Genomic DNA, 23,927 nt, shown 5'->3' on the forward strand with positions numbered 1-23,927 from the left:
TTAAACAATCATTTTATAATGACACCGGTGTCTTTTCCATTGCATCAGCCAAACCAGGGAAGTCAGTAACACTGATGTGCCAGCTAAGTTTGACAGGTGGTTTGTCCAATAGAAATGTACGTTTGCAGACGAACAAGTTGGCTGGACCAATGGACAGCTGCCGAGGGCGTGCTCACTGTCTGTGCTTTCCTTTTGGTCGAGCAGCGTGGGCTAAAGCAGTGCGTCTGGGAGCAGTAACACATTCATTCTGCGAGAATAGCGACTTCTGTGAGTATTATTCTTTACTCATGGGATGTTAAAATAAATAATATTCACCCTACCATTCAGTAAAGTCGGTTTTATGTGTGCGAAAATCTCTCTCAGGCTGGATTTTATTGAGGTAGCCGGTCTGGCTAACATATCAATTGCTAACGTCAGCTTCTCAAGATAGTAGTTCCTCTGCCTAGGAAAGTAATTTACAGCCAGTTTACTGATCATTCTGATAGTTCTTGTCTTAAAAATACATTTGAGTGTCTGAAATGATTGGCACTATTTTGTGGCACCACTTTCTGTGCACCTGTTTGAGGTTACAGCACAGGTGACAGGGGAGAACGTATGTCAGCAGGAGAAAAGGAAATTAACCCTCTGAGACTTCATCTTAGACCTGCGGATGTAACCAATTTTAGCTTGTTTTTGTTTGCCTCCCTAATTGTAGAACTCTATACGATTAGTTTTGTAGCTCTTTGTCAATGTATTAATGACCCAAAAGAACATATTGTGTTGTTCCTTGTTTGTATCCTTAAAAGTGCACACCAGTCCGGTTACTGTATTCTCCTCTTGTCAGTCAGTCTATCATGTTTTGTCTCAACAATGGACTTTTTGAACTGTCATCTGCCTCACAAACCCTTCTTTACATTGCACTAGTTTTTCTTATAGTATGTTCTCTGCAGAGGCACTTTCCATCCCATCACTCTCCACTTTCTCTGGTTGCCAACAGGGTGGTTTCGTAGTCAGGATGGGGATGGTGGCTGTTTACTGTTTTAATGCTGGCCCCAGAGGGCTGAAGGCCTCAGCTGTGGGGTTTCCTTTGCCAGCGAGTTTACAAATTACCTTTTAATTATAAACACAATTGACTCTGCAGCTATGGAGCTTGTTAATAAAACCAAACATATTTGTTTTACTGTATTCAAATCTTTTACATCGGTAAAGGTTTTTTTCTGATTCTCATTTCAATTAATGTCTCCAGCTTTACATTTAAAGTAAATATTTCTATTCATCTATCTATGCACCTCTACGTAAAAGTTATAATACAGTTTCTGTAGAATCAACAAAGAAAATAACCAAATAAAATATTTTTTGAACAAATATTACAAGTAGAATGTCATTGTTCTTCTTGAAGACGCTTTGATGTATCTTCCACTCTGCCATGAGTGTTTCCAGGAGTGTACAAAAAGTGTGACGTCACTTATTGGAACATGTCTGCTTCAATAAAATAAATGTATAACCTCTGAGCATATCATTTCAAAGGAGCAGAACATTTCAAACTGTTTCTTGATTCATATCCCTGCCATGGAGAAAAGAACTTACCTGCTGCAAGGGCTAAGGTGGTCTGACTGTTGTCGCTGCCCTAAAACCAGAGCCATCTAACTCACTGTGAAATTAAATATTTATTAAACTAAAAGTGAGACTAGCTGTTGTGTTGTGTTGCTGTTAACCTTGGTATATGCCTTGTGTAAGGATCGCACATTTTCCAAGAAAATAAATAAACTCAACTACAGTTAGTTGTTGACAACATAACAACAGAGGAGTTCAACAGGGTTTTCCACAAATGACGAGAACAACAAAAACAGCTGTTGTTGGGCATGACTGGTTGGACAGGTCTTTAACCTCCCTGGTCTGTGGTCTGCAGACAACATATAACCAACAGATTGGACTTAGCCAGTGCTAACTTGTCACACTCACACACGGCTAAAGTGCAGAGAGAAACTGCCCTTGGGATAAGTGCTTTCTGCAGGCCTTTTGGGCTTTTCTGTTTCAATTGAGATGGAAGGATTTTCCTTCAACTGACTTTTAGAAAGAGCAGCCACATCAACACCAACATGCGGACAATGCATGATGCAACTAAGGAGTTGCATCATTCCAAAATGGGTGGGCCATTAGAGCCAACATCTTCTATCAATGAATCAATACAGTTATTGTTCTGTGAAAAAATTATAATTACAATAATGGCTTAAAATAACCATTACTTAGTAAAACAAACCATTTTATGTAACCTTATAAATAAGCCCAACTGCTGTCGGCAGGTTAGACCAGTTACTGTCCCATTAAAACAATGCTGTAAGCTGTACTAGAAATCTCCATACAAAATGTCATGGTGTCACTAGAACACATTCAGGGAGCCAGAAAGATTTAATTGGAGATGGAGCTCAAGTAAACATGTTGCTGCGACCCCTGGGAGTGCCTTTTAAACATGCTTGATGATAACTCTACTGATTGTCTTTTTTATGTTTAGACGGCTGATTCAGAATGGACTCCACTTTGAATGCAGCTCAAATCCGCGAGAAGTTCATCGACTTCTTCCGCGGCTATGAGCACACGTATGTCCACTCGTCCTCCGTCATCCCTCTGGACGACCCCACGCTGCTCTTCGCCAATGCTGGCATGAACCAGGTATACTACCCATACTTCTCCCCATCACTCCACTTCACTTCATGGTGTCTCTATTATACCGCTTCACTCTTTTACATTTTTCGTACCCCTTCTTTTTAGTACAAGCCAATCTTCCTCAACACCATCGATCCCTCCCACCCTATGGCCAAGCTGCGTCGTGCCGCCAACACCCAGAAGTGTATCCGCGCAGGAGGTAAACACAACGACTTGGACGATGTGGGTAAAGATGTCTACCATCATACCTTCTTCGAGATGCTGGGGTCCTGGTCTTTTGGGGACTACTTTAAGGTACTACGCTGTCATACCTTCATACCATCACAACGACAGATTTTGGAGGCCAATTGATCAAAAGATCTGTGTGACAATTTACAGTTTAGTTTCTGTACTGAAATGTCTTGCCCCATTATATCTGTAATAAGCTAATATTGACTGGCAGACTTGTTGGTTTCGGCCCTACTTGCAACTTAATCTACTGCAGTGCCCTTCATTTTGACATTTAGATAAAGTGGTTAGCTTACGTTAATCATTTAGCTCCACCCCCCTTTTCCTGCACCTATTTGGCACAGATGTTTCATGTGGAGTCCTCTAACGCTTCTGTCTTGTTTTCTCCCTGTATCTTCCCTGCAGCACCTGGCCTGTAAGATGGCATTGGAGCTTCTGACCAAGGAGTTTGGTATTCCAATTGAACGTCTGTATGTCACCTATTTCGGGGGGGACGCTGCATCAGGCCTGGAGCCCGACCTGGAGTGCAAACAGATCTGGATCGACCTAGGGTGAGACATGTATTTGTGAAGTTATTTGATTTTGGGTATCCTCTTTTAATCATTACTTATTTTTTATCCTCATTATCACCTGTAGTTTTTCATTTCTCTCCTACAATACACTACCGTCTATTTTACAGATCCTGCTTTGTATCTCTGCATGAATGTTGCAAAAATGCTCCGTCTATCTGCTTCTGTTTAATGCTATTGCATGATGCTGTGTGATTTTTCCTAGGGGAACTGTTTTTCCTCTCCTCCCCCAGTCCCAACGAGCCTCCTCAATGCCAACAACAAACGCCTAAAATATTGTCTCTCTCTCCACTTCTCCTCCTCCCTGTTTCAAATCATATCTCACCATTGATTATTTTAATATCCCACTAAATTAAACATTTCCCCCTTAGTGTTTCAATGCTTTTATCTACTATTTATGCAGATCTTTAGGATAAAAATGTTTCTTACCTTTCCCATTATACTTCCTATGATGATGATACGCATTGCTCGTCAAGTCTATGATATATAACCACGCAAAGATGATTTCACGCGGTGGCTTTGCTTTGTTTCTTTCAATTCTTTTATTTTGGAAGGACACAATTTGAATATTGCCCCAGGGTGCTGATGGATTGTTATTGGCTGATTTTTGTTTTAAATGATTTGATGATTTGTGGCTGTGATAACATTGGTAATGGAGAGGAGAGAAATAGGGACAGTAAATTACAAAAAATCGAAGTAAAAACACTCGCAATGAGCTGAAATAAAACTAGTGCACATAACTGAGGTAAATACATATCTTTGTATCTCTAATATATTTCCTCTTCCTATAAGTATCATGCATGACTATTCAATGGTTCAACCACAGAAAAAGCACCAGCAGGATAAAAAAAACACAGGGTCAAAGAGGGGTGGCTTTTACACTTTGCAAATATTTCCTAATTATCTTAGTTTGAACTTAAACAGTGAGGTTAATGAAATCCTCCCTCTCTGCTCTCTGTTTTCGCTCTCAGGATGGAGGAGGCTCGCATCCTGCCCGGCAGTATGAAGGATAACTTCTGGGAGATGGGAGACACGGGCCCCTGCGGCCCCTGCAGCGAGATGCACTACGACCGCATTGGGGGGAGGGACGCCTCTCACCTGGTGAACATGGACGATGCCAACGTCCTGGAAATCTGGAACCTGGTGTTCATCCAGTTCAACAGGTAACACACACACTCACACACACCTCTGTGGCTGTTTACACCTTCACACTAGGGCTGTACCCGAATATCCGAATATTCGTCGTTGGAGTACTATTCGGGTTTCAATTTCATTATACGGATATTCGTTTTTATTTTATTTTTTCGTTTTTGATTGAATTGATTGAAATCTCCAATATGAACGTAAGAGCTTGTGCCTCTTCGGGGGGTTCTAACACTTAACCATAAACGTTATCGTTTATTTTCTCCGTCTTTATATGTAGATATTACTTTTCTGCGTTAATCTCCGTCACGTTGTTTCCATAGCAACAACAACTTCCTGTCAACAGCGCTAACTCCTTCAAAATAAAAGCATGTCCATAAAAAAATAGGAAGCCAAGCCAAATTACACTTAAGACATATACAACTGCAACGAAAGTAACAAACACAATGTGATATCCTTTTCAATTTCAAAGAACACAAATTGGGTTATATACATTAACAAATAACTATAAAACAACAATACTGTAGAATAACTAAATGAATGCCGTGAATAAACCGAAATACATGTGTTGAAGTGGTTCGCTTCAACACGAATATCCGCTGCTGATTACTACCGAATATCCAGAGCCTGAAAAATGGTATTTGGGACAGCCCTACTTCACACTAGCACATCATTGCTCTGTGTGGCTTTACAAGGCTTGTAACCAGTTCAGTGAGTTATATAAAGAACATTGAACTGATCACAAGCTAAACATAAACCTAACCATTAACCAAGGTTAGGTGCTTTTGGAATTTGGACACGCCTTTTTATTGTCATCTGCTTTGTACAGTATGCTGTGCAGCTACTGAATCAAATAGTTCTACACACCTCTACAGTTGTTGCTATGTGTTATTGCTGTCCAAATAAATGACATCAGAAAGTTTCTGCTGAGGAAATCTGATTACTTGGCTGTGTAAAGCCATAATCTTGCTTCTGAACGTTGTTTTAGTTTGTGTGCTTGCATGACCCAGGACAGAAATGGTATTACATTACATTACATGTTACTTGTTAGACGCTTTTATCCAAAGCGACTTACATACTCAATACTGTGGGCAATCCCCACAGGAGCAATTTGGGGTGAAGTGTCTTGCCCAGGGACACAACGACATGCTGACTGACTGACTGGTTTGAACCTGTGCCCCCCCTGATCCGAACACCAACGCACAAACCCACTACGCCACACGCCTCCCGACTGTCTATTTTATTGGATAATAAAATAGACAGTCGGGAGGCGTGTGGCGTAGTGGGTATCCAAAATAATCCAAAATGTAATTGAACTAAACAAAATTGTTTGATACTCAAAGAAAAACCTGTGTGCTCTACCACAATATTATAATGCTTCTTCTTCCAAAGTGCATACTGATCAGTGAGTCTGTGTTTGTAATGATTGTTTCTCTTCCGACCTTGCTAAGAGAGTCAGAGACCGAGCTGAAGCCCCTGCCGAAGAAGAGCATCGACACCGGGATGGGCCTGGAGCGCCTGGTTTCTGTGCTGCAGAACAAGATGTCCAACTACGACACAGACCTCTTTGTCCCATACTTTGAAGCCATTCAGACGGTACTAAATGGGTCTCAGATATGTGTAACTAAATAGGGCTGCACGATTTGGGGAAATAATGTAATTGCGACAGATATTGCGATTGCGATTCGATTTGCGATATTATTTTTTAAGCGACCCAACGGAAGTCTATTGTAAAATGCGGCCATATCTCCGGCTAGGAAGGTCGTATCAACGTGCTCCCGTCTGTAGCACCCCCGCAGCCTGAGCTACGAGTGAAAGAACTAAACTTACATGAAACTTCCGTTGGGTTGCTTTAAAGCAGGGGTGGGGAACCTCCGGCCCCCGGGCCGTATACGGACCGCGAGACCATTTGGTACGGCCCTCGAGGTAATTTATAACCACACGCAAAAAATTAAAGAAATCTAGACCGCAAAATAATTAAACAAGCGATTGCCTGTTTTTCCTGGCCATGGTCAGGGTCCTTGAACACAACACGAGCCTAACGTGTCCTCACGTGGTATATGTCTCGTCTGACAGGGGTGTAGTGCTGACGGAGAGCACCAGAACGCCGCTCCGGCGTACCCATAAGGAGCCGTACACATGCCGCAGTTTTTGCGTGTCTGTGTCTTTAGTTGAAAGCCCAGTGGCGATCTGTTCATCTGTCATACTGATCATACAGTCAATAACTTTGTTGTTATTAGCATCTGGTTAGCTAGCTATGCTAACGAATATAAGAAGCTTTTTCTACAACCAGTGAGGTAAAAGCACATCTTTATATGATCATTATAGTTATAAACAAATAAGAGAATAAAGTAAACAGGTATAAAATACTATATGACAGTAAAAAAAAGTTGTTATTAATAAACAAGAATACAGTTTGAAAGGAGAGTGATTTGTAAAATATCCATAAAGAAAAAGTAAATCTGTTTACAGTTCTGTTTCATATGGGTGTTGAGAGATGTATCCATAGATCTCCTAATGTTGCTCTCAAAGTGCACCAGATTGATGCTTTTAACTTCATTCCCCCCGGACCCCCCTAGAGGAGGTGAGGTCCCCCCCCCCACTTAAATCATGTCCACATGGATAGGAAACTAAATACATTTGCACACATCTTGTGTCCATATCTTTCTGTTTTGGTGGTCATGCCACACCGTGCACGTGCATGCATGCGCGAGTCATGGTAAGATATCTGGATTAAGAGGTTGCTTTTTCTTTGCACAGCGTGAAAGAAAGGCGAAATGAATGGGATGTGATTTTAGTATTTTTAAGCAGAGGTCAATCATTTGTACAGCCCTCGGAGGATGTTGACATTTTTTAAATGGCCATTGAGAGGATAAAGGTTCCCCACCCCTGCTTTAAAGTCAAGCTTCAGTTTAAGATTCACCCTGTAATAGATGTAAAACATGTGATGGAGCATTACTAACCTGACTCAGGTGGTTTGTTTCACCAAACCATCTAGGAAAGCTCCATTGGAAGCCATTTGGAAACGGCAGGCACTTTCAAAAATACTTGGCAGGTGATTGGATCAATCTGTCTATCACCTTCTATCATGGGCCACTTCTGATTGGTTAATGGCTGGTACATGTGGAGCACAGCACTTCTGATTGGTGTGGATGACTGACACACAAGAAGACAACAAAAAAAGACAGTTTAAAAAATCTCGAAAACGCTGTAATCCACTACCACCCCCCCCCCCCCCCCCCCGTTGACTATCGCGAGGCGCTGTACTACACTAAAAACACACTTCTTCTCTCTGGCCTTCTAGTTAGAGCGGAGCATGACTCCTGACTTTTCCTTATGTTTTTTTTTTTTTTAATTATTTTTTATATATATCTGTTGTAATTTATTGTCTTTTATTGTGATTGTAGTAATGTATTTTTATTACATGTACAGCACTTTGGCTCGACCAAAAATCGCTTTTAAATGTGCTTTATAAATAAAACTTGATTTGATTTGATTTGAACGTGCGATTAACGCATGTGTATTTGTCACAAAGGTGTGTTAAACGGCAAGCCAAGCACACAGCTGATGCTGACAGCCCGCTCCTGCCGCTCGCTTGCGGAGAGGGGGGTGCGGGTGCTAGTGGAGCCTTGCAGATGGGGGTGCTGCGTCCATGGGTGCTGCGTTAGATAATTCGGATCGCATCCAACGTGTCGACTGCACATCACAGCGCATTATTTTGACCCACAGTGGGAACTTCAGTCTCATGCTTTGACTGCTATGAAGACAGAGGAGCGGCATTTCGCCGACAACTGTAAACAGGCTTGTCTGTTTGAGCAACTGGCTCAGTGCAAAGAAGTAGACAGGGTTGGGAGAGAGTGTAAGAGAGAGAGAGAGGTTCCAGGTTGTTGTATTGAAAATATTCAGGAGAATATTTGTCATTGTTCCAATGATAATAAACAAACATTTGCATAAAGCATATTTGTCCACTCGTATGTTGATAAGAGTATTAAAAACTTGAAAAATATTCCTCTATGGTGCATTTTGAACAGATAAAAAATGCGCGATTAATCGCGATTAACTATGGACATCATGCGATTAATCGCGATTAAATATTTTAATCGACTGACAGCCCTAGTTTAAACATAATTTGTGTTTGTTTCAGGGCACAGGTGCTCGACCTTACACTGGTAAAGTAGGAGCCGAGGATACTGACGGCATCGACATGGCCTACCGTGTGCTGGCTGACCACGCCCGCACCATCACCATCGCCCTGTCAGACGGCGGCCGACCGGACAACACAGGGAGAGGGTAGGATATAAACACTGCAGAGCAGAAAAGGGAGGGAATTACAAAGCTTAAAGGGGACCTATCATGTAAAATGCACTTTTGTACGTCTTTTATACATGAATATGTGTCCCCGGTGTTCCAGGGAACTCACCAAGTGTCAGAAAACACAACCCTCTCTATTTTCCTCCATACCCAAATCTCTAAAAAAGGGGCTGCAACGGATCTGATAAAAACTGATCCAGATTTTTCAAGGTTCTTTATTGTCAATCTGACATAGCTACAGAGTAATTATGTAGTTGAAAATCTTATGTCACAGGCTTCTCCAACAATGCAACATAATAACATAATAACAATAAGAGCAAGAGCAATACAAAAAGAAAAATAGTATAAAATAAAGTGATGATGTGGAATAGTGCAGTACAAGTCTATATACAAGTTATTGGAATGATATATATATATATATTAGGTATTAGATACATAATACTGAGTAGCAGATTTGAACACTGTCCTGACGTCAGGACAGTGGCGCTACGGCTATTGGGCCAACTCCACCAATCAGGAGACAGCCACGGCCATTGCCGTTCGAAAGTGCTGGAGACGCTGTAGTACATATGCCAGGCCTGTAGGTGGTGCTGTTCTCACTGAATCAGCCCTTGCAAAAACAGCGCTAAAAAAGTGCAAATTGAGCAAAATGAGGCATGGCTAAAATGCATGATCTGTTTGGTATTTTGAAAAAAAATAAGTATAAATATGCCTTATATAGGTATGGTCCTACACTATATTATTAAAATATAGCATGATATGTCCACTTTAAAGGTCACCTTTATGCAAAATCCAATTTTTCATACATAAACATGTGTCTGTGTAAAGAGATTCTGAAAGTTTCAGGAAAAAATATTTGCTCTCTTTTTGTCCTGATCCATTTATATAAAAACCTGTCTGAAAATGAACTGATCAGATTTTGGCCACTTTATGATGTCATAATGTTTTTTTTAGCTTGTGTAACCATTAGCCAATAACCAACGAAGGTAACCCCCCACCTTATCACCTGAATCTCCTCCTAGAGCACCATTGTGTTCTTTTTAAGCAAATATCTCTCAGAGGGGCTGTCAGTTGTGTTAATTTCGTCAGCTATTTTTTTTATTTAGTTTTAGTCTTAGTCCTGTGTTCAATTTCCGTTTTAGTCATATTTAGTCACCTTCATCCTGTTTTTATTTAGTCAAGTTTTAGTCGACTAAAAGTCTGAGCATTTTAGTCTTATTTTAGTCAAAGAAAACTAATTATTTTAGTCTACTTTTTGTCAATGAAAACTGTTGAGTCTTTTTTAGTCATCAGATTATATAGAACATTTCAGTCAAACTAGTCTAGCCAAAACCAATCATTTGTCATTTTAGTCAAACTTATTTCACAATAAGATTATATCTTGTCCTTATTTGATGAAAAACACAGGTTGAATGATTAAGAATGCAGCTTTGCAGAGAGTATCTGGTCAGGTTTGTGGTGTTTTTACCAGCTGTGTTATGGCCACATTGCTTCCCTTCTGATAAAACAATGCATTCGCTTTTTTTCTCCGCCTCATTGTAGCGAAAATGGGCCCAAATATCACATTGTTTCTTTCTCCCAAGCAGTGGTGGCGTTAGACTTTTTCGTTGTCAGTCATTTTGACGGACAGGATCGTAACATTTCCGTCATAATCCATTATTACCCGTCGAGTCTGTACACAACTCGTCACTCACTCGCGCTGACGGGGGGGCGGGGGGTATTCGGTGAACGCGACCACTGCTCCCAAGCCCTGTTGTTGCCATTTTATTTTCTGTTAAATAAGGTTAGTTTGACCATGAGTTAGACCCGAGTCTTCCTGACAGTTCACAGTGTGCCGCTGGCCCGGTGTAATTCAAATGATTTTGGCATAGTTTTTATTTAGTAAACTACATTTTCGTCTCGTCACTTTTCGTCAACGATATTGCATGTTGATTTCGTTACAGTTATTGTTCACTGCCGTCGGTGCCGTCTCGTCATCGTCTCGTTTTAGTCATGGAAAAAAAGGTCGTTGACGAACATATTTCGTCATAGTTTTAGTCAACGAAATTAACACTACTGGGGAGTGGCTCCTTATTTTCATCTAAAGTAACAGACAGAGAATCAGCACTTTTGGAACAGGGCTGAAACAGAGGGGATTATGGGATGCTACAATTATCTGTTTGGTATTTCGAGCCAAACACTTCAGAGACATGTTTTGTATAGATCTGAGACCTATAATATATTGATGAAAAACAGTATAATAGGGGACCTTTAAACATACCACTAGAACACTGTAATGTGTGTTTGAAGAGAAATTAGTGTGTTAGTCTTTGATGTACAGAATCATACTTTGGATAATTTAATGTTTCAGCAATGACACCATAGATTTTGTGTTAGAACGATATTTAAATCTTCATTATGATATTTTGCCGTTTCCTTCATTAGCTACGTGCTGAGGAGGATCCTGCGTCGCGCAGTCCGTTATTCCCATGAGAAGCTCGGAGCTCAGAAAGGCTTTTTTGCCACTCTGGTGGATGTGGTGGTGGATTCCCTGGTGAGGTTTTCTATTCTTTCACCTTAATATTGTGCACATATCATGTTTTATCTGTTCTCGACTGTTAAATATTCACTTTGGAGCTTTCTATCATCCTTTAACACAATACCCTCTCTTCTACATGTCCATCCACAATTCACATCATCTCTTCTTCAGGGCAATGCCTTCCCTGAGTTGAAGAAAGACCCTGAAGTGGTGAAGGACATTATTAACGAGGAGGAGGTGCAGTTCCTCAAAACCCTCAGCAGGGGGCGCCGTATCCTCGACAGGAAGATCATGAGTCTGGGAGAGAGCAAGACCATCCCAGGTGAGAGAGTTCAAGTGTTCTTTGCCCTTTCCTCTATTCCTTTCTTCCATTGCTCAGTTTTTGGTCTTTTATTTCAACTGATCCGATTAGGTCGTAGTCATTATGGATAGGTTTCTCTTCCTTTTTTCACATGTCTGTCTCACCACACATAATGTGTTACATTTTCTTATTCACTATTTTGAACCGCTCAGATTTGCTAAAGGAAAGCGACTACAATTAGAAAAGCCAAAATACTAATAAGAGATCTATCACAAAATAAGTCATTGAGACAGATTGTTGTCTACCTAGAAGCTAGTGCTAAAATGCGAGTCTATCCGTGACTTCTCTTACATTCCCATACCCTCACATCGAACTCTTTGCTGCTGACTGCATTACTTTGTTGGAATAACATGTTTTCTCTTTGACTCATGGAGTCTTTGAGCATTGTAGCTTCAAACAGAGTCTCCTGCATATCAATCAGCTTTTGTTTCTCCCTACGTGTGCACCAGGTGACACAGCATGGCTGCTATACGACACATACGGCTTCCCTCTGGACCTGACCTCCCTCATCGCAGAGGAGAAAGGCATGGCGGTGGACGTGGCTTCCTTTGAGGAGGAGAAGAAGGCAGCACAGGTGAGGACGGCTGGAGGACTGATGTTAACTGATTGTTTGAATCTGCCTTAGCTGGGAGAGGAAACTCCACTGAGCAGTGTTTTGTGTCCTCTCCCGTGGGTACACTTGTTCCCCTTGTGTCAGCGTTTTCCAGTATTGCACTGTAAGTCAGAACCAGAAGCGGTGCACCTGCTGTTTCAATAATCCCTCATTTACTTTACAGCCCTCTGCTTATCCCTTAGTTTTGCAAAGAGATTGATGTGTTTTCAAGTTCACTGCAGCCTCAGACTGCTGTCCAACACAACAGTAAAGTGTGTCGACATGCTGTCACTGCAGTCACAGTATCCGTTTTTATATTTCCTAAGTATACCTAATAGAACACAACAGAAAGTCCAAACTTTGTGAAGCTTGTAAAGGTTGTTTTTGGTTGAAGCTATCAGAGATGTCTACACTGAGGTTTAGTTAAACATAGCTTGAAGAGAATATGAACACAAACTGAACATTTACGCAGCGTCCACACGGCGGCGTGCGTTGAAGCTTGCCAGTGGGCGTGTCTGAAACTCGACCAACAACCAATCACATGAATCGCCCGCCCCGGACACACAAGCACGTTGTTTGATTGGCTAGAGCTTGTACTGGCATATGATTTGATTGGCTGACGCTTCCGTCGAAGCTTCAAAAGTTGAACATTGCTCAACTTTTGAAGCGAGCAACGCGACGCTCCCACAATGCAGTTCGGCAAAGCGTGACGTCACCCCATTCAAAGTGAATGGGCAGAAGCGTTGAAGCTTCAACGCACACCGCCGTGTGGACGGTCCGTAAAGGCTTTACAAAGATGAGATTTATTCCTGCAGGGATTTAATGCGTTAGATTGTACAGGTGCACAAAATAAATTGCGTCCCCCCCACAGTGTATATGTTCTAACACGAACGGTAAAATGGCAAATGGACTTCATTTATAAAACACTGGGGAGGAGGAGAGAAATATAGTTTTGGAAAGTACACACACTTTTATTTGTAATGTCGTCAGGAGTATTGTTGCTTTGAGAAGAAATGGAGCACATTCATGTAAATAAATTGACTTGTGTTCAATTGTTGTAGAGTTTGGGTGTATAACTGACCAATGACTTTGTGTGTGTAGATAAAGTCCCAGGGTAAGGGCGCAGGAGACGTGGACCACATCATGTTGGACATCTATGCCATTGAAGATCTGAGGAACAAGAACATCCCCGCCACAGACGACTCTTCCAAATACAAATACACGTCTGAGGAAAACGGCAACTACAGTAAGTGGGTTGTATTCTCAAAAGGCAGATTTAAAGATCACACAAACGACTGCTAACTCTCTTCCTGTCTGCGTGTCTAGACTTCGAGCAGGCCTCAGCCACGGTGCAGGCTCTGCGCTGCGACCGCGCCTTCTGCGACGAAGTGACCACGGGTCAGGAGTGCGGCGTGCTGCTGGACTCCACTTCCTTCTACGCCGAGCAGGGAGGGCAGACATTCGACGAGGGGTACATGGTTCGAGAGGACGACAGCACAGAGGATGTAAGTGCAATAAAAATGAAGAAGACTGAGGCTGTTTGAGAGTTTTGTGAAAACATGATGAGATTTGGTGCTTGCTTTTTTCACTAAACTTAATATAGATAATTATGCATTTAAAAACAAATCCAGGTTCTTCCAAAGCTAAAAGTAATTCACCTTTTGTTCATTTTAAATGTATGAGTAATGACAAACACTGCCACTTAGTCAGTGTTTGTTTAAATGGGTTGTGATAGCTGCAGGCAATAAGACCATGATGTAAGTTGGAAATATCAGCATGTGGACAGGAGAACAGATGAAAGATTGCAAATTGTCTCACAAGTAAGAACCTTGATGGCGTGAAAACACTTTCATTTCACAGTTGTCAAAAGACATGTCAGAAAAAAATCAGTACTTAGTTTTTTTCTTTTGTATGTCTTGGTATTTTTCTCCAAAACTTGCTAAAGGCACTTCTTCTGCTAATGTTTTAGTGTTATGTTCTCTTCTAAATGACAACATTTCTTAAAAAACGTCAGAATCTGAAGCATGGGTCTTCAAAATGTATTTAAAATTGATAAAAACAAAACAAGCACACCATCTATCACAGCCGGCTTTGTAACTAAACTAACGGGACTTCTGAAATGTCTTATCTGTTTTCTGCGGAACAGAAACAATTCCGAACATTTTGCTTATCCGTCTTTTTTCCTGTCTTGGCAGCGGATGGAGTTCACGGTGAAGAACACGCAGGTTCGAGGAGGTTATGTTCTCCATCTGGGGACGGTCTACGGCACTCTGAAGGTCGGAGACCGCGTCACCTTACGCCTCGATGAGGTGAGAACATAACTCAGTATTTGAAATCTATTATTAACACTTGGGTAACAGTTGGGTAAAACTATATAAAGAACATCATTAATGTATGCTTAATTAATAGTTGCCCATTTTATTGCAAGTAATGCTATTTTAACGTTATTTTATGAGTTAAATATTAGACACATTATACAATTTTATATTCCATAACCAAGTGTTTGTTAATGATAACCAAATATTTGTAATCATTACGTAGATTGACACTTAATTAATGGTTAAAGTTGGTTTGTAAACTGTCAATAAACATTATTTGATTGACTAAATAACTAAATACATGTATTTAGAGTAAATACAATGATTGCTTTCTTGTCCATCTATATATCTAAAATGTTTGTTTTACAAACAATTTCTAAAAAGTTTTCAAACCATTGGCTAATCACTAATATATGCTTAATATAGTATATTTAATGCTATAATGTGTGCAACCATAAACTGATAATAGTTCACTTATACAAATTGAATAATTCTTTTTTTATTGTCTTTTAATTAGAGCATGTTCTCCTTTTTATTGTTTTTTAACATTACAATAACTATTAACTCAAATCAATTTACAAAGTAATAATGATTGTTATTATAAAGTGTTACCTAGAGTAGTTTATTCCACTTTTTTAGCATCTGTATCAGATCTGTTTATCTGACACGTATTTGCTCATATACTTTCTCCAGGCTCGTCGTAGGCCAATCATGAGCAACCACACCGCCACACACATCCTGAACTTCGCCCTGCGGGGGGTTCTGGGGGAGGCAGACCAGAGGGGCTCCTCGGTGGCCCCCGAACGTCTGCGCTTTGATTTCACTGCTAAAGGCGCCCTGAGCACGGGGGAGGTCCGCCGGACGGAGGAGATCGCTTGTGCTATGATAAGAGATGCAAAGGTTAGTGGGAACATTCACATGTACTTTTTCAAATGATTCTGATGCATCAGTGACAAATCTATCCAACATCCTCTGCTAAAACCTACACAGAATAAAGGCTTCAAGGTGTCCTATCATGCACAATGTACTTTTTGATATCTGTTATATATAAATATGTATCCCCGGTGTGTCAGGGAACTCACAAAGTGTCAGAAAACAAAACGCTCTCTCTTTTCCTCCGTACCCAAATCTCTAAAAACGGGGGTACAACGGAGCTGATCCAGATTTGCCGCCGATATGACGCAATATCGGAAATATTGGCTGGGTTTACGCCAACGGCCCTATCAGAAACCTGTACTGGAGAGAGTATCTGTAAAAAAAAAAAAAGCAGGAAATAAAAGAAGGAACTCACCTTGTAGTAAACCCACAAGAAAATAAGCAATTGAGCTCCATACAGAAATATTCCTTGAAGTGGTTTGGAACATGATATGGCATTTAATAACGGCAGCATTTAGCTGCATCTGAGCAGAGCAGACAGCCTGCTCGTCACAGAACTCAGTGTGCCAGCTGCTCAAAAGGGGGCGGGGCCAGCAGAGAATCAGCCATTCTCTAACAGGGCTGAAATAGAGGGATGTCTAAAATGCATGATCTGTTTGGTATTTTGAGCAAAACACATCATAGATATGTTTTTTATATGTCTGATACCCATAATATATGTCAGAAATAGCATGATAGGAGCTCTTTAATGTCTCTTAATAAGGTGATGAGGGATTGAACCAACCTTTAACCCTGATTATAATAATGATTCTAAATATTACACTTTGCTTTCTCCAGCCAGTTTACGCCATGGATGCCCCACTAGCAAAAGCCAAGGCTATCCAGGGTCTGCGCGCCGTCTTCGATGAGACGTACCCCGACCCGGTCCGAGTCGTGTCCATTGGCATCCCCGTGGAGGAGCTGCTGGAGAACCCCGAGAGCACCGCTGGTTCTCTCACCTCCATCGAGTTTTGTGGTGGAACGTGAGTGTGATGCTTTACCTTTTCATGGCTGTCTTGCATTTGTTATGCTGACTTGTGACAGGGGATGCAAACCACCATGTCACGCTGCCCATTCAGACGGCATGTCAATCCACTGGCCTTGAGGAAAAAGCTTGCAACAAAACTTGAATGGGGGAACACATTATTGTCCTGGTTTGACAGCTGCGACGGATAAGAAGTTAGCTCATTCACAGTTGTTTTGGAAAAAAGAGCATCAAAGCTATGTCCATGGTGTTCACATGATCATAAACCTGGCTACAACAAAGGAAAGTAAGAAATCACCAGTATAATGCATGTTTCCTGATTATGGTCTTTTCCAGATGAGAGGCATAAGTAACATCCTTATTACCGAGGGTATCACTATGCATTATTGAGTTCTGGGTGGGATTCTTCCTTTCTACTCTACCCTACAAAGCCAAGGAACAGCGATTTTGTTCAAAATACCTTTAAAGCTCAGAATTTAGAAATTAAAGGTGGGGTAGGTAAGTTTGAGAAACCGGCTCGAGATACACTTTTTGTTATATTCCATGGAATGCTCTTAACATCCCGATAGCAATGAATATCTTAAGTGCTTTGACAATAAATACATAAAAAAAGTGTCATCTGTGGAAGCCGTAGTACTGTAAAAAGCACGACCAATCATTTTAGCCGGCCCGGCTAAAATAACTGGATGGCCTACCTGCCTGTCAGCCTTCCATCTGTGCACAAACTTATCTCGTGCCCTCATTGGTCATGTGCGCGTTCGTGTGTGTTGGAGGAGGGGCTCTGTAAGGAAGTGGCAGATTTTCTCCGGTTGTGTATTTTCAAATTCTAGCGCACTCGAGCTGGTTTCTCCAAAATTACCTACCCCACCTTTAATGTTCTTATCTGTTTCTTAGCGGCTTAGCATTAGCAGCATGTTAGCTCTATCTGTGTGTACAGGATGTGTTCAGGCACAGTATTGAGTGTAGGTCATCCGTGTTGATGCTCCAAAATTACCTACCCCACCTTTAAGTGTAATTTTTTTCTTCTTTGTATACAACGATTTGAATTCCATAAAATAGTTCAATTTCCATTCCTATTATTTTTTGCACTTTCAATACAGCTTAAACAAAAAGTCTCCCAAACTGTTATTAACTTAAAAATGTTCTAGGTAATTGTTTTATCTATTATGTTTGAAAATAAAAACCTAGCAAAACACATGTTAGCAGAGAAGTAGCAAGTTTCCTCTTCACATGCTCCATAACATTCATCATGATGCTGTCAGTTGAATATGTTTCTGTAAATGTACTCAAAGGAGCTTGAAGCTTGGTAAATTTGCAGAACAAGACCACCATTTTAACCTGTTAGCAATTTTGCTACATGAGCTGCTGCTTTGATTGTGTATTCACGGTTACGTCTAAGGCATTGCTGATTAATGATACGGCGCATGTTCCACTCCAAACCTGCAGTTTCTAAAGGAATGTCTGCGTCTGCATGAAGCCAACAGTTTTCACAAGTGTCTGTCAAAGTGGAAATGTAATCTGTGGGTTTTTACCGTGAAACAGCCGCGTGCAGTCGGAGCCTGGAACAGTTTGTAGAGCTAAATCCAGTGATTAGACGTGCTGCACTGACTTTAACAGCATCTGCTCCTGGCTGTGAAATTCACCTGAATGCCTCAAATACAGCAAGTATATTCGATTACTGTTGGAGTCTAAATGATTTCCGAGCTGCATTTCATGTGCTAAGGTGTTGAAAACAACCCTGCATGTCTAAAGAGTTGATCCTGATTCAGGCAGAGGAGGAGACATCTGCACTTATCTTGTTTTTTTTAATTGCGTGTCAACTAAATCACGGCGTTTTTGTTTGAAATGATTCCACTTTAGTATGCTGTTGTAGTTCTTCCTGATGTTATCTTTCATGTTCTAATCCGCGCCCTCTTCAAAGAATCCCTTTTTTCTTTTTTTTTTACTGCTGCTGTTTTTTGTAATGTCCTCCTTTCCCCTAACCGCTCTCCTTATTATCTGCCTCCCACAGTTGTGTAACACTGTCGGTAACGTGCTGTTGGTTTCTCTTATCCACAGCCATCTGCGGAACTCGGGTCACGCCGCGCCGTTTGTCATCGTCTCAGAGGAGGCCATCGCTAAGGGCATCCGCCGCATTGTTGCTGTGACAGGAACAGAGGCCCAGAAGGTCAGAACACACAGACACACACACACACACAGAGAGATGCACACACACGTATGCACTTGCTTTAAGCCCATCTGACACAACTACCCTACCTCTACTTGCATAGAAAATAATTTAGCAAGCATTTTAAAGAAGCTACATTTATTCTCCTACAGTGTATGTCTAACTTCTTTCAGGTTCAGTGTTGGTGGTTTTCTTGCTGCCTTTGACTGAAAACCCTAACTATATCTCAGTCTTAGGGACTAGATATTTGAATTTGGTCCCTGGTGAGAAAGCCCAGGGATAAAACTTTAATGAAGCTTGTTTTTGACTTATGCTGAACTTGGAGCTACATCTAGAATGTCTCTCCTCTCTCTCTCTTGGCCTGAGGACAAATTCATCTTTACTATTTTTAGACAACAATTGCCGTTTGATCCTCCTCTTTTGACTTTTCTTCTTTCCTCTTGCTTCCACTGCTCTTCTTCCTTTTTTCCTTCTTCCCTAATGTCTCCCTTCTAGGGATGGGTATCGTTAAGGTTTTAACGGTACTACTACTTTTATCGATACCGCTTATCGATCCAGTCTTTTAACGGTACTCTTATCGGTTCTTTTGGAGAAAAAAACAAGGTAAACTAACAAAACAAATTGTGAACAAAACTAACATTGCTTTTTACTTAAAGGGGACCTATCATGCAAAATGCACTTTTGTACGTCTTTTATACATGAATATGTGTCCCCGGTGTTCCAGGGAACTCACCAAGTGTCAGAAAACACAACCCTCTCTATTTTCCTACATACCCAAATCTCTAAAAAAGGGGCTGCAACGGATCTGATAAAAACTGATCCAGATTTGAACACTGTCCTGACGTCAGGACAGTGGCGCTACGGCTATTGGGCCAACTCTCCACCTATCAGGGGAATGTGGGGTTGGGCCACGGCCGGCCATTGCCGCTCGAAAGCGCTGGAGACGCTGAGTCCACCAGCAGATGACAAACACCCACCTCTCCGCCTCTTCCAAGGAACGAGGGGACCGTGCGGCAGAGTTTCAGTTTCAGTTTCTTTCGCCGGTCAAGATGTCCGTTAAAGTTTAAATCTTCCGGACAAAATTAGAAAAGTGCCGGTCAAAGGTCTTCTTTGTTATTTATTGATCTTTAAAACAAATGAATAACGACTCTATATAATAAAACACGGAGGACGGAGATCTCTTTTTCTCCCCCTCTTCTTACAGCCCAGCAGCTGATCAGAGCACGTCTCCCCTCTCCTGCAGGGGGGCGTGGTCAGCAGAATCAGACCCGTAGACAGCAAACAGCACATAGAGCGAAATGAGGCATGGCTAAAATGCATGATCTGTTTGGTATTTTGAAAACAGAAACGTATAAATATACCTTATATAGGTATGGCCCTACAATATATCATTTAAATATAGCATGATAGGTCCACTTTAAATTAAATAAATAATATTTCACATCAAAAGAAACAACAATGTTTTAACAAATTGTATTAAATAATGTGATGACAGAATTGTAAACGGAATAGCTGAAACTTTAACTAAATAAATAACTCAGTTCCCTCTAATCATTAACCCATGTTTGTATCATTGAGTTAGCTCTGTGTTTTGCTGCTAGCATACATAACACCTGACGTGGAAACGTTACTCGTAGATGGGGCTACAGAGCTACTAGAAAGACAGTCGAACCCGGTGCATTTCTCCGTCTGAATGTGGTGCACTTTTGCTAAATGTTTAGACAAATTGCTCGTGTTACCGCCCTTACATGCTAAACTCTTATTGGACTTTTGGTAACGAGCATTGTCCACATCGAGACGGGTCAAGTTTAATCACACCTTGGAGCGCTTAGTTCTCTCCGCCATCTCCGCCGTGTGTGTGTGTTGCTGCATGTAGCAGCTGCGTGTGTGTGTGTGTGTGTTGCTGCATGTAGCAGCTGCGTGTGTGTAAACTGCCCCGCCCCCTCGCACACAGACGGGGGAGAGAGATCTCTCGCCTGGATTGGAAAGATCGAAAATACAAAAAAATAATCAGACGCATTTTGCAGTCTTTTTGCATATTGGAAACGGAGTTGGCGACACTATAAAACTGCAATATAATGTTTGTGTAGCAATAATACATGTCATATTTTTTACATGTCTCCAGTACCGATGAAAAAGACCGATAACGTCGGAGCTTAACGGTACCACGGTCTTTAATAATTCAGCCCCGGGGCTCGTTTAATACCGGGGCTCGGTACCCATCCCTACTCCCTTCACTCCCTGATCTTTGCCTCTCATCTCACTCCTGCTCCACTGCTCATGCTGCTTCTGTCTCACATCCATCAGGCTCAGAGGAAAGCTGACTCCCTGCTCCAGTCTCTGTCCGCACTGGGAGAAAAGGTGAAGCAGCAGACGGACCCCAACAAGGACATCCAGAAAGACATCGCCGACATGACGGAGGTAAATGGCATCTTTGTGCTCAAAAGCCTCCAGTGCAGCTCTGTGAGACGGTACCAACACGTGCGTCCTCTCTGCAGTTGATAGGCACTGCGGTGATCTCCCAGTGGAAGAAGGACGAGATGAGGGAATCCCTGAAGGGCCTGAAGAAGACCATGGATGACTTGGACCGCAACTACAAGGCTGACATCCAGAAGAGAGTCCTGGAAAAGACCAAGGAGGTGATCGAAAGTAGCCCCAACCAAGCGCTGCTCGTCATGGAGATGGAGACCGGGGCCTCAGCTAAGGTAACCAAGAACTGTTAACAGAAGTCCACTGAAAGAATGTAACTGAATTCCAAACAAAGCCATTTCTACCTTTGTTGTATTCTTCTAATTCACTCATCAGCTTCAAATACAACTTTGTCCAAGTAGAAGAAGAGGACATCTATAATTGAAACTCCCAGAAACTACAAACTGTATTAAATTCCAGTTTATCTCTGCAGTGTTGCACTTTTCTCAGACAGTCTCTTATCTCATTGTGTTATTGCCATGGGACTAAATCAGCTCTGTGGCCCATTAGTTCTGACCTTGAGACATCAATAGTGCTGATTCGGAGACTTTATCTCGCCGTCCTGCCTCCCGGTCTCTACTCTTCCCCTCTTCCCTATCTGACTTTTTTCTTTCCTCCTTATATTTCTCCTTCTCTCAGGCCCTGAACGAGTCCCTGAAGCTGCTGAAGTCGCAATCTCCTCAGACCGCTGCAATGCTCTTCACTGTAGACCCGGAAGCCGGCAAGATCACCTGCCTGTGTCAAGTCCCACAGGTAACATTCAGTCTCATGCTGACGGCCATTCAGGGCCATGTCTTAAAGGGGCAGTACACCCCAATATAACAAAGAACAACATGTTTTTACTCTTCACTGTAGTCAGGAGTGTCAGGATACACTGATATAGACAATAATCGTGATACTTATACAAATAAAATCTTGATTTATAGGTAAATCAATGATGGTAATATTGTGTAAATAATCCAGCCCTTCTTAAATAATGTTCTTTTTTGTTTTCTCTTAGTCTCTCTATCCCTAATTACATTTCCAAAAAGAGGCAAAACGCAAAATAAACAGTTAGAAATGAATTTTACTGTTAGAATTTTTATTATTTCCCTTTTGTTCTATAAATAAATGCAATATTTACTACACAATTATCTTGACAAAAGGATTCATGGCACTGCCTGGCGGTTCTCAAAGCGCCAAAAAATCACCCCCGCTGTAATGTTTACATCTTGTGCTGTTACAACCTCGAGCCTCTTCTCCATTGCCAGATGCACGCTTCGTTCAATGCAGTGACAGGGTAGAAAGCACATAGTTGAACTGCTCACAACAAGGTCTGTTGAGTTGAGACATCACTTTTTCAATTGTATTTTTGAGGCTATGGCCGTTGTTGCCAAGACGCAACACACACACCAACATAATCTAGATTGATTAACAGCACTACATATAAACAGATAAGTAGGTATTTGTCATTTTGGGGTGAATTATCCCTTTTCAAACTAATTAACGCTAAACCTTCCTTCTCTCTTCAGGATGTGGCTAAACGTGGTCTAAAGGCCAGCGAGTGGGTTCAGGAGTTGTGCCCCCTGCTGGACGGCAAAGGAGGCGGCAAGGACATGTCCGCTCAGGCCACGGGCAAGAACACACAGTGCATGCAGGAGGCGCTGCAGATGGCCAACCAGTTTGCACAGCTTAAACTGGGAGAGAACTAAGAGGAGAGAGGGGGCTGTGTGGCAGGTGGGGAGAGGAGATTTAGGTTGCAAACATAGTTCGAGTAGTGAAGGGGAAATAAGGTAACGGTCTAGTCTTAACTGAGTTAGAAATCACCACACGTCGTCCTTTCCTTGGTCCATTTTCTCTCCTTTTTTCTTCTCGTTTTTGAAGAAGTAAACAATAACCCTTTATTTAATTCAATCCCCAAAAGCAGTGCCCAATTGGTTTTGGCTGCTTTAAACTGCAAATCAACTTAACTCTTAATCTTAGCCTTGGAAAGAGAAGTAAATAAGTCAGCCCAGCTCTAAAAGGATGTAGGCACTGTATGTCCTTTGATCTGTAAACAGTGGCTCCGTCCATCGGTGAGAGCAGAAGCCTGAGCTCTCTCCTGTGGTTGGTTGCACTAGAGTTGTACACGCACTAGCTGTAACAGTCTTGCTTTTCGTATAACAAGCCATTATCTGACGTGTAAGAAGACAAGGGGTTTATTGTAGTAAAACATATTTCATTAACTGTATAAAATAATCATGAACGTGTCAAATCATTCATCTGTGTAACTTCATTTCGCTCACAAGAATACGTCGAATGCAAAATGTCTTTTAGCTGTTTCATGTCAGAAGTGTCATGTTGTGGGAATGGAATAAAAACAACTGGTTATGCTACATGTCTGCCTCTCTCCTTTGTGTGTGATGATGACATCATAGTGTTGGTGATTCATTTCAGGAGGAAAGTCAACTTTATGCTGAACATCAACTATCAATTACACCACAAGGTTAGACGGATCATTCGATGTGGATCACTGAACAAAAAATGATTGAGTTTCTCGCAGCATCTATTATTAATGCTGTCAGTTTAAATAAGGAATATTGTGTACCTTGTTCAGGCCTCAATTAATGAGATCATGAAAAAAAAAAAAAAAATTCCAGTGCACTGTGCAAGATCTGTGAAAAAGAACACGGGGCTCCTTGTCCTATGTCACATCCAGGCTTATTAGGATACAGTATATCTGAGTATTT

The 23,927-nt window shown here is 41.5% G+C and overlaps 1 protein-coding gene across 1 annotated transcript; it reads left to right on the plus strand.

Annotated features, from left to right (window-relative positions):
- Positions 1-131: 131 nt before the first annotated feature.
- On the plus strand, positions 132-23,575 carry aars1 (alanyl-tRNA synthetase 1). The gene is made up of 20 exons (XM_034141688.1): positions 132-267; positions 2,492-2,649; positions 2,749-2,937; positions 3,277-3,422; positions 4,412-4,603; positions 6,035-6,179; positions 8,728-8,873; positions 11,319-11,427; positions 11,584-11,734; positions 12,223-12,347; positions 13,467-13,611; positions 13,692-13,870; positions 14,561-14,674; positions 15,377-15,583; positions 16,397-16,581; positions 18,642-18,750; positions 21,058-21,171; positions 21,249-21,455; positions 21,859-21,972; positions 22,731-23,575. The coding sequence occupies exons 2-20, from the start codon at positions 2,506-2,508 to the stop codon at positions 22,908-22,910; spliced, it is 2,901 nt and encodes a 966-aa protein (XP_033997579.1). The 5' UTR covers positions 132-267; positions 2,492-2,505; the 3' UTR covers positions 22,911-23,575.
- Positions 23,576-23,927: the final 352 nt, after the last annotated feature.

This window comes from Trematomus bernacchii, unplaced genomic scaffold (genome assembly GCF_902827165.1).
Source record: "Trematomus bernacchii unplaced genomic scaffold, fTreBer1.1, whole genome shotgun sequence".
Taxonomy (NCBI): domain Eukaryota; kingdom Metazoa; phylum Chordata; class Actinopteri; order Perciformes; family Nototheniidae; genus Trematomus; species Trematomus bernacchii.